The 12,467-nt window shown below is 31.9% G+C and overlaps 1 protein-coding gene across 5 annotated transcripts in view; it reads left to right on the top strand.

The window, feature by feature from the left end:
* The window catches only part of Trpgamma (Transient receptor potential cation channel gamma), a 1,754,629-nt gene that overhangs the window by 1,690,977 nt on the left and 51,185 nt on the right, over positions 1–12,467 (top strand). For all 5 annotated transcript variants that reach the window (XM_081752586.1, XM_081752588.1, XM_081752585.1 and 2 more), the window contains one exon: positions 6,494–6,688. In XM_081752586.1, coding sequence (XP_081608712.1) covers positions 6,494–6,688 — 195 coding nt within the window. The remainder of the gene's footprint in view (positions 1–6,493; positions 6,689–12,467) is intronic.

Genomic DNA, 12,467 nt, shown 5'->3' with positions numbered 1-12,467 from the left:
CTTAAAGAGGAACTAAACAATAATACAAGTACTTAAAGAACACAAGTTATCCATTTTTCTTCATTTAGAATGTGATAGTTTAGTTATAACATTTTTTTTTTCGTTCTCAGTTATGTTATTATTTCAAATGGTTTTCATTTAGACAATTTTAGAATTTTTTTGAGGATCAGATATGCCACCATATCCTACAACAGGTAGGAAATGTTAGTGCTCTATTTTATTAAGGTTCAAATGTTCTATTCATAAATGATGAATTAAGATTTTCGATGTATTTTATATGGAAATAACATAAATTTGAATATATATTGAATATATATATATATATTCAAATGTAAAACAACATTGAACTTTTAAGCTTAGGACATTGTCTTTTTAATAGGCACAATAACACTTTTTTCACCTTTGAACGTGTATTATATGCGTGTTTTGTAATAACATTTTTTTCACCTTTGAACACTTTTGTGTACTTTTGTGTGATATTGAGATGCATAACAGTTAATCACACAATATGCATCTGATTACTAGTTCTTGTTTTTGAACTGTGTGTAATAGATTAGCAGACTGCTAAATCTGAGAATATACAGCAAACATGATTAAGTTTAAGACTTTTTAATGTTGACAGTCCCTCTTTCTCTATAAAGAAAATAAAAAATGACACTATTGTCAATTGACTGTAGGATATCAGTGTTTACTATTTAAAAAAAAAACAGGGTTCTATGTAACATCTTTGAAAGTATTGATCAAATAGTAAAGATTAATTGGTTACGTTATAAAGTTTATACTAAAGTTTAGTACAAAGTAAATATTCTATTGTGTATTTTGTTTTGCAAGAAACCATGTCATACAACTACTGAAACCCATAATGTATACTCGTAGAACAGAATAATTTATTGACATTAAGCTTGGCAAGCAATTCATAACGTGCAATTATTTTAATTAGACGTTGTGCATTCCTTATAAAGCTCAATGCCAATGAACTATTCTTCCCGCTCAATTTAGTTATAGGTATAATGTATTTACTTACAAATTATGCACTTATAAATGTGTTAATATATATCGTTTTATGAAAATAAAGAAAGAAATATAGTTATTTAACCAGTCAAGTTATATTTGAAATTGAACAATCTGGAAATCGCTCTCGAACATATTTTTCATTCAGTATCCATCCTCACATTATTAGAATTTGAAAGCCCAATAAAATCAAACTTTTACATGTTCAAATTAAAAATTTGAAAAATACTCACGTTTACACAATCCGAACGTGCATTGAAAGTTTAAAACAAGGACAAAATTTATTTGACGGGATAGAAGAAGGGTGAAAAATTTTCCTTATATATATATACTGTGCTTTCCCTAGTGCTGGATTTATAAGAAAATGTCTTCTGGATCTGCAATTCTGCAATTTGTTGTCATCAATTAACAGACCATCACCAAGCTTAGTTCCTAAGCTCAAAGGGAAATTTTTAGTGTCATAAGTGCAAATCTATATTTAGTGAACAAAAAAATACAATGTCATGTCGATTTTTACATGTTAAGAGCCTGACATATTAAAAATAGTGCAAAACTTATTATTTTTCTTTTGCTTGTTTATTCATAAGTGAAAGGAGATAATGAAATGCAACTTATCACAATCACAGATAATGTTATTCTACATTATCTGTGAACTACTTTCTAAATAACATTATTATTTAATTTTAATAACTGTCTGTTAAAACTATTTTGTTTATTACAAACTAAATACAACAATTATTTAAAAAGTAGTTCACAACATACCAAAACAATATGATACGTAATCAATTGCAGTTGAATTCATTTCTCTAGTCACTACCTTAACTTAGATTTTGGGGAAATTGTTATTCTGGCAACATTGTAATTTCTATGGATAGCAACACTGAAAATTCTTCAGGTTCATACTTTCTGTTGTAGAATGACGTCATCTATTGTGGTAAGTTGTATTTCATTATCTTCTTCTTTGCAAAAGGAAAATAGTAAATTTTGTATTATTTTTAGTATGTCAGGCTTTTAAGAATTTAATTTTAATCCAAAATAAGGGAATTCATGCAGGTCATAAGGTTTTGAGAAGTGGTTGAATATATTTCTGATTTACTCATACTATACATTAAAACTTTCTTTCGCTTTATAAAGGTGCTCCCCGTTAGTGTTTTTTTTTAACACTTAAACAGACTTCTTTGTTCCTCTTGAGTCTAAAGAAGATATTTATTGATATATCAATTGCTAGATTGAATCAATACTGTTGTCTTTTTTTTTTTTTTTTTTTTTTTTTTTTTTTTTTTTTTTTTTTTTTTTTTAGCAGTAAACTTTTTTGCGCGGAAATACATTTTCTACGTGACAGAGCAAATTAATGTGATTAAACATACGTCGTAAGTTAATGTATTTGATAGCAATACACTTTCCATGATTTCAAACGCTGGATACAAAACCCACTTTAGATGCCGTTTATTTCCTACCTATTGTTATTGAGAATATGGAGATGGAATAATATTCAGAAAGACATGATCATCATCATTGTTAGGAATTTCTGGTTGATTTTCAGCATCGGAACTATATAAGTCGAGATCCATAATTAGCATAGGATCCGGATCATACTTATCTCCCACCCTATGCTGAAGCTAGAGCCAATTTTAATTTTAATTTTAAACTACTACGGAGAATTCATATACATCTTATACTTAGACCATCTTTCCTCTCCCTGTCAAGTTTTCAACTTTGATTAAACCTTTCTCCATCTGAATGTCTTTACACATCGGTATTTCTGATATGACCTATGCACACATTCTGCATACATAGGCATAATAATGATACCCCATATGAACAGCGATAATTGTTCCTTGAATAGCTACAAACAAAAAAAAAGTAAAAGAAAATAGAAAAGAAGAGAAATAAAGGAAAAACAAAAACGAAAAACTACATTAATATAATATGGACATTTGTCGTAATTTTATTTGTGTTGTTGCATCCGTATCCCTGATATTACGTCCACAAATCACATTGTATGAGCTGGAAATTTAATTTTGTTAACGATCAAATAACTTTAAAAAAAAATCAAAATCTGACCAAAGCAGACACTTAATATTATCAACCTATGTTACAGCGTTACCATTATACCAGTCTCTGATACAGGAAATGATATATTATCGAAAACAGCTTCACCAATATGCCAGTTTCTGATATATTACCTGTGTATAATACAGGAAATGACATATTACCGAAAACAGCTTCACCAATATATCAGTGTCTGATACAGGAAATGATATATTATCGAAAACAGCTTCACCAATATGCCAGTTTCTGATATATTACCTGTGTATAATACAGGAAATGACATATTACCGAAAACAGCTTCACCAATATATCAGTGTCTGATACAGGAAATGATATATTATCGAAAACAGCTTCACCAATATGCCAGTTTCTGATATATTGCCAGTGTATAATACAGGAAATGACATATTACCGAAAACAGCTTCACCAATATATCAGTGTCTGATACAGGAAATGATATATTATCGAAAACAGCTTCACCAATATGCCAGTTTCTGATATATTGCCAGTGTATAATACAGGAAATGATATATTACCGAAAACAGCTTCACCAATATATCAGTGTCCAATACAGACAATCATATATTACGGAAACTGTCATACAGTTTAATAATAATAATAAGTGTTAGTTTTGGTCAATTTCATTTTTATTTAGGTTATTTGTTTTTCTAAAAGTAGAATATATAGCATCCAAATCAATTACCATTAAATGTTTCATTAATGGCCGAGTTAACTTTCTTAAAGTTATTTCAGAGTGAAAGTTTCAAAAATCAGTGACTGCTGAAAGTTTTGCTCCTATGAAAAACATATTTCAATTATTTTTTTTTAGAAAATAGTAATTACAAACCAAATTGCGAGTAAATATGTTTAGATACTTTGTTTTAATTTTATTTTAATTCGATAATATGTATATAGGTATAATAATACTGTTTCAAATACTGCATGATTTTTGCAGTAGTAGTGTTTGAGAACGTGTAGTATAGATAGCATGATATACGCGCATATTTATTGCATTTTGATTGATTAAATATTTTATTCAAATAATTTTCTATTATCCTTATTTAAGCGTTAATATATTTTTTGTGCAGCATCAAAAAACAGGGTAGCTCTAAAGACTGGGTTCAATGACAGAATGTAATGCAAGAAAATTTTCTGTAATGCAAAACTGCCTAAGTTTCATCAAGTTTCTTTGTAGATTCCTTGATGTAAAATTCGCGAAACACGTAGACCACCACTCTCAATATACCTCGTTAAACTTCTCATTGAGTTCCTTTATGGATTCCTTGATACGAAACGCACGAAACATGTAGACTACAATTTTCGACATGCTTCGCTAAACATTCTATCAAGTTTCTTTATGGACTCCTTCATACAAAGCGCATGAAATATGTAGATTGCCATTCTTAACACACGTCCCATCAATTTCCTTTATGGATTCTCTAATATGAAACGCACGAAACAAGTAGCCCACCAATTTCAATACACTTTGCTACACATTCCCTCAAGTTTCTTTATGGACTCCTTTATACAAAGCGCATGAAGCATGTAGACCATCTTTATCAACACACTTCACTAAACATTCTTTCAAGCTTCTTTATAGATTCCTTGATACAAAATGCACATAACATGTAGATCAACATTCCCAACACACTTCGTTAAACCTTCCATAAAGTTTCTTTAGGGATTCCTTGATGCAAGACACATAACATATGTAGACCACCATTTTCAACACACTTCACCAAGTATTCCATTAAATTTCTTTGTAGATTTCTTGATGCAAAATGGACAATACATGTAAAACAGTATTATTAACACACTTCGCCAATAATTCCATGCAAGTTTCTTTATGCATTCTCTTCCGCATGTGAATGTGAATATATATACAGTAGCCGTTGCAATACTTATTATATCATCCCGGAGATGATCTAGAACATGTGAATTTAGTCCAAATGTATTTCAATCTAGAGGTCTTTATTCAGTTTAACTTATACTGATAGATTTCAATATTTCACACATTTGATCCTAATGTACAGTTTGTGGGCTCCTTTTTTCCAATACGGCGTGTGGGGAAAAATGTCATCCAACTATTAACGCCTATTCCATATAGTAATGCGGTGCTAGGTTTCCGGACTTTATAGCTACCTGTATTAGGATATTACCAAGGCAATCAGCATATCGTTTCGATTATTGTTCCGTTCAATTTTGTTGAAAGAACTGAATATCCAGCTTTTTCTTTTAAAAAGCTCTCTACTCGCAAGAAAGCTTTGATACACAGGCTGGCATGAAAAGCTTGAAAAATACAAACTGGTATGCGTGCTGGTTTGCTGTAATCCTTTTTAGGATCTTTTGACATTTTTTTAAATATAAATGTAAAATTTGAAACAATAGTTATTATGTATATATAAATACAGTGCAAACACATTTCATTACACACACTAAGGAGGCAAAAAGCGTCAAAATATTCTTATGTTATTAAAACTTAATGTAGTATCTTCAACATTTTGGCTGAAAATCGTCAGCCTTGAGCACGAATGTAGGTTAAGGTGGATTTAAAAGTTTTGGAGAGAGAAGTCGTCAATTTATACTGAACTGCAGAAATTTCTGAAACCCAGATAAGCACTTAGTCATTCAGTATTCCCAACTCTTGTGCTTACTTTTGTTCTGAAAATTGTACAGTTATCTAACGAAAACTAAGATATTTCTTTCTTCACAATTTTTTGTCTTCTTTTATTAGTTTACAATTGTAAGAAATCTCTCCAGCAAGCACTACCTTTGTCAACTTTCTATATATTATAGAAGGATATATTTGCCATGCAATATTATAACCTTGTGAATAAAACCAAACAGGAAATAAATAAATTTATAAATCCTTCTTCAGTACACTGTAAATCAGCATTTATATATTAATACAACTTCTTGTGATCAAGATTGACGATTTTCAGCCGAAATATTTAGGCAGTTACATATACAAAGCCGAAATATTTAGGCAGTTGCATATACAGAGAACAGACGTAACACAATTATACAGTGAAGCCTGTCTAAGTTGATCTTAATTGGTTCCTCAAATATTTGTCTAATTTATACAACCAATCAGTTTACAGAGATATAATATGCTATATCTGCATTGTTTCACAGATGGGCGGCCAAATTAAGTGGACCAAAGTACAGAGGTGGCCAAGTTTAACAGGTTTTACTGTAATTATAATTCCATGTCATCTGCTTGCATTACTTGCAGCTGGTTTTTCTTAGTTTCAGATGTTAGATTGGAAAAATAAATTTGCATGATTTCGTGCATTTACTTTTATTATTCTATTTTATATAAATGTTTCGTAACGTACTTTTAATTTACAGATAATTGTCCATGCTTCATATGATTCTGTCCAATTTAACTGTTACTTAACAGTGCTATTTTGTCCTTTTTTGTTGCTAGGAGCGAGCAGATACAGAATGGAAATTTGCCAGAAGTAAACTTTGGATTAGCTACTTCGAAGAAGGGGGAACAGTGCCGCCACCTTTTAATGTCATTCCAACTCCAAAGAGCTGTTGGTATTTGATAAAATGGGTTTATCGGAAATTATGCGGACATTCCAGGGCAGCTAAAAAGGAACATATGAGAACGATAAGGGTGAGTTATAATAGTCTTTTATTTTATTTTGTAGTATATATACATAGCAAATAGTTATACCTCCTATTATTAGCACAATTAGTATAGTTCATTTAAAAAGTAACATCTTTAATTCTGAGAAACACTCGTAAAATTCACACTGTTTCATCCATTCACTACTCCACATAAAATACCATAGCACAATAGACTATCCTCAGCTATGGCTTCGACAATATATTGTAAAATTCTCTCTGTTAAGGGGTAGATAGAGCTTGGTAGAGTAAAATTATATGTCCGGAATCTTTTCCCACTACCAGTTTTATTATAAAATCCACTACAAGGAGTATTCTACAAGAATAGTACAATAATTTAATTTCTCTAATACAAGGTAGAGAAAAATGACCCAAGGCCTAAGCATCTCGCGTAGGATCTCCACAGAGCTCCGCAGCAAGCTAAGTGGAATGTATTAGGGATCCCCCATGCTCCGAAGCAAGCAGAGAGGGGGTTAAGAGTCACAGAGTTCATGGTCAAAGCTAAGTGACTGAGCTTGGGAATCCCGACAGAGCTCCGAAGCAAGCTAAGCGGGAGGAAAGGAAAAGCCTAGAGTTTTGAAGCAAACTAGAGGCTTTGGGTTGGGTATCTCCTAGAGCTCCAGGCAAGCTAAAGGAGGGGTAACTAATCGCAGACGGGTTACTGTCCATTGACTCCTTTCCGTTATATAGGCGCTTTGAGAGAGGCGGTGGAGCTGCTCTTCCCTCGTCGTCATGTGATCCGTGGTGTCGCTGTAGTCTCTGTCTTCTGCAACTTGTAGTACTCCAACGTAAGGCGTAGTACTCCATCGTAAAGTACACATGGTTGTTGTTTATAAATAGAAGCACGTGTAGAATGTTTTGTAAACACAATCACATGTTCGGTGTTTGTAAACACAAGCATGTGGTATATTACAATATATAGTTGCCGTTCTAATGAAGACGTAGTTGGTTTAAGGTAAAGGTATGAGGTAAAGATGTTATACTTTCAAGTCACCTATATAGGGTTAGAACTTAAATTTCAAAGGCATTAAGGATGTAAGTCTTGCTAGTAAATAATTTTATTTATTATGGTTTCCAATATTAGTAAGAAAACCGTACAATCATTCAGTAAAAGCCCTCCCTGCGATCTTCATCACATTTTTAAATCTTACTGAACAACTTAGACACAACAAAGAATTTTAATTAAAAAAAAATAGCTTAATAGTAACTACTTGCATACTATTAAGAAAAATTAATAATAATTTCAAGGTCTTTTCTTAGAGACCTAAAATTTGGGTAGATAGTTTATGGAGTCACAGTTGGAGGATGCTCGAATTTCTGCACTTTGTAAAGGGTTTTAGAAATAAATATTAGTTCATTTAATAAAAGGTCATGAAATGAAAGCAAATAAAATGTGTTGAAAACAAATTTTAGTTCATTTAACAAAAGGCCTTAAAAACAAATATTAGTTCATTTAACTATTCCATCAGGCCTTGATTTCATATTGTCAAACTAAACACAACAAAGCGCTGAGCAAGGCTATGTGATAAATATATAAAACACACAATCACGTAACAGTTTCAACACTATAACTGTTACATGATTGTGTGTTTTACATAATTTACCACACAGCCTTGCTCAGTGTGTTATTGTAGTCCATTTAATAAAGGGCCTTGGAAACGTATTTCATTTAATAAAAGGCCTTGAAAACAAATATGATTTCATTTAGCAAAAGACTGTGAAAACAAATATTAGTTCATTTAGTAAAAGGTTTTGAGAACAAATTGTTTATTTAATTCAGAACAAATATTAGGTCATTTAATAGAAGGCCTTCAGAACAAATATTAGTTCGTTTAATAAAAGATCTTGAGACCAAATATTAGCTCATTTAATGAAAAGCTTTTAGAACAAATCGGTTATTTAATAAAAGCCCTTGAGTACCAGTATTAGTTCATTTAATAAAAAGGCCTTGAAAACACATATTAGTTCATTTAATAAAAAGTCTTGAAAACAAACATTAGTTCATTTAGTAAAAAGCCTTCAAAACAAACACTAGTTCATTTAATAAAAGGCCGTATGAACAAATATTAGTTCATTTAATAAGAGGCATTGAGAACAAATATTAGTTCATTTAAGAAAAGGCCTTGAGAACCAATAGTAGTTTATTTAGTAAAAGACTTTGAGGACAAATAGTAGTTTATTTAATAAAAGACATTTAAACAAATAAACAACATTTAATAACATTTTGTAAGTTTTAAATGATCTATTTTAAAATATTTTCATATTTTTTGTTGTTATTGAGTTACTTTCAAAAAAAACTATAAAAAGTAGAAGTGGAGGAAACGATCCTGAAAATCTTCAATCATGCATCAAACTACACAATAAATAAAAAAAAAATAATTGTTTTCATTGCATTATCTCGTTCTCAACTGCAGACAACCGCAGTCTTGTGAGACGCCCTTAATCACTTAATAGAAACAATCACTTAATCGAAATAAAAGGAACTGCAAAATTATATTCAATGCTGTAAAACAAACATTACAATTAATATTCAGAGCTGAAATATTCGTGTTCCCAATTAGTGAGCTCCATATATATTTTTTCAATCCTTAGTAAAAGTTAAATTTTCAATCCTTTGTATCTTTCTTCCTATTCATTCCAATTTTTAGAGAGGTGAGTAGAGAGTGTTCAAGTACTCCCAAACAGCCTCTCTAAAAATTATTGTGCAAGTACTGGATGTTCTGAAAGATGGATATTTGGATAGTTCACTTACTAACTCCTCAGTGATGTCCTGACCTGATTACGATCGGTACTATAGTAGTGGAACTATAGACCTTTAAAGTTCATTTTTTAACGTTTCCGGTACCGGTACTCTATAACTACAAAACTATGCACTTCCGACCACCGGTCCATATGAATTTTTTCCTTAGTTTAATGTGAGGAATCTATTCCCAAAATATCGTGACAAATTTTTGTGTCACCCTATATATATATGAATTACCAAAACTTTTCTGACCAGAGTATATACACTTGTTTACTAAAACTAAAATACAATGTTTGAAGATAACGTTAGTTGTCGAAACCGTAATACTGTATTTTAGTTGTAATAAATAAGTGTATATACTTTAGTCAGAAAAGATTGTTATTTTTATAGCAAGTTTCAGAGTCGTGATGGATAGAGCTCCTATATTACTACTGAAGTTAAAAATAGCAGTTTCCGGAATTAAAAAAAAAAAAAAAGAATGAATGAGATGGGGGATTAATGGGGACATCAGCAACGGTTTCATTATTGGTGATTTCATAGTGAAAGAGCAGACGATCATTGTATAAGGTGCATTATACATATATTCATATGTAAGATACATATATGAAAACTCTACCAATTCGCCTATAAAGTACGCATGTATCATTTTAATACACATAAAAATAACTTAAGCACAGTCTAGAACGTAGCCTAGAGCTTAGACACAGAATTGATTTCATAAATACCACCATAGTTACCAAGTGCAGCAATTTTGGAGACAGAAAAATGAAGGGAGCCATAGCTATCTCACGGAAAAGGAATAGTCTCAACAGAGACAACAAGTTTCAACTGAGCCCTATCTGGTCAGCCCTTTTCAGGAACAAAAAGCAGGCATTCAACAGGGCTATTTCTTGTAGCCACAACAACAACCAATCAGGAGCCAGCATCCCTCAGCCAATCAGAAGCCAGCATTTCACTCAGCCAATCACAAGCTCCCATTCATAGCTTTGCCTCTATATAGTTACTAATTCGTCTTTCTTTGCTTATAGTACGTCGAAAAAAAGCAAGTAAAATCATCACATCGTAGAATGTAGGGTTTATCGAAAATATAAAGGAAAATCATATCATGTTAAAAGGAAATGCTTTTCAGTGAAAAATATATAAATCCTTTTCTGATTTATTTTCAATAAAATGAGATGAATTATTATTATACATTGCTGTTTGTGAAAATTGCAACGCCAGTTGAATGGAATGAAATTTCTACCACAGATTCGTTATATGACTGTACAGAAGTGATTACAATGTCAGAATTGAATAACACCTCTTAGCTGGATAAAAAAAAAAAAAAAAAGTATCGGTGATGACTCCACGCTTTGCAGTCATAATTTCAACAAGTCGTGACATCGAATCAAAGAGGCATTTAATGTGTCTCCTTGAAATCACTTGTGACGTTGCTTGTGTGTGAGTTCACAAGGCATTGACACGGTATGCTGAAGAACTATGGCGAACAAGGTGCGACCAGCCACACCCTATACATCGATGGACAAAATGTCAGACGTCCGTTCAAGAGAAAAGTGTAACGAATCCTGTCGTCGGTCATTGTCGTCCTGAAACATAGTGTCCTGGTTGTCCAAACGAAGGATATGTGCTGGACATCTAGAACATTCCAGGTGTAGCGATCATTGACGAGATTGCTCTCAAAGCCTAGCAGGCGAGATTGCGAGTTCCAGTCGATGGTGCCTTATATATCAGTGGTTCCCAACCGATGTGTCACGCAGACCCATACAGTATGTTTCGAAATTCTAGAATTTAATGTACGAATTAATACATAACTGGGATAAGTACATCAACACACTACAAAAGAAACTTTGTAAAGTACACTATGCATTAAAAAGCGTGAAAACTTCATTCAACATATCAACACTTAAGAATATTTATCATAGTTTAAAACGCTACTTTCATATGGGACAGTACACTGGGGAACTCCAGCGCAAAGTCAGATAGTCGAAATTCAGATAAGAATAATATGAACAATAAAAGGTATTAAATCAAGAGCTTCATGTAGAAAAACATTCAGGGAACTAAAAATTCTTCCACTACCTTGTCTTCACATATTACGAATGGTAATTTGAATAAATTAATATCTCAAACCGACACTTAAGTTCAATAGTGATGTGTATATGTACAATACTAGAAAGAAAAGGAATTTTGCTATTTCTACACATAGTACAACACTTTATCAAAGGTCTTAAGTATACAGGAATATTAATTTACAACAAATTACCCAACAATATAAGAGATTCCAAACCAGATAAAATTTTCAAAGAAAGACTAACACGATACCTGTTGAAACATTGTTTTTATTCTGTCTCTGAATACTTTGAACATACACAAGAAACTTGTAAAGCTACAGTTAAATGAAAAGCTAGTAAGTATAAAGCTATCATGGTGAAGTTGGCAATTGTAAATAATACAGCAAGTAGCTATGTAAGTAAGAATATGTATCAGTAATGTGTAAGTTAACTGTGTATATTTATAATTTGGTAGTATCAAACCATCTGGTCATGTTTTACATAAACCCTTTAAAAAAGATGTATGGTCTACTAGTAATAAGATATAAAGTATTTTTGTTATTCAGATAGAAATATATTGACATGATCTATACCGCACGTACAAATGTACAACACTGTGGTCGCTTGAATGTAAAATAAATGAGTTAAAATCGACTTTGAGAGAGACTGTAGTATTCAATGCTTTCAACGACAGCATCAATGCCTAGTACTACGTAGAGTCAGTACTTTATTGACATACGCAAGGGGGAGGTTTCGAAGCTTTAACCATCTTGAGCAAGGTATTATGGAAAAATAAACGTTTACAAAAATCCAAAAATCTTGCTTCCCTAAAATACATTAGATTGAGTGCGTGAAGTGCTGTCGCGATGTCGCAAGCGTATAATAATGTGTGTCATCAGTCAAAAAAGGTTTGGAACCATTGACTTACACCATTACACCTGCCGTTCGGTTGCTATGACACTTGAAAATCCACA

Source organism: Thermobia domestica, chromosome 3 (assembly GCF_964235325.1).
Source record: "Thermobia domestica chromosome 3, izTheDome1.hap1.1, whole genome shotgun sequence".
NCBI lineage: Eukaryota > Metazoa > Arthropoda > Insecta > Zygentoma > Lepismatidae > Thermobia > Thermobia domestica.
This window is presented reverse-complemented; position numbering and strand designations above follow the sequence as displayed.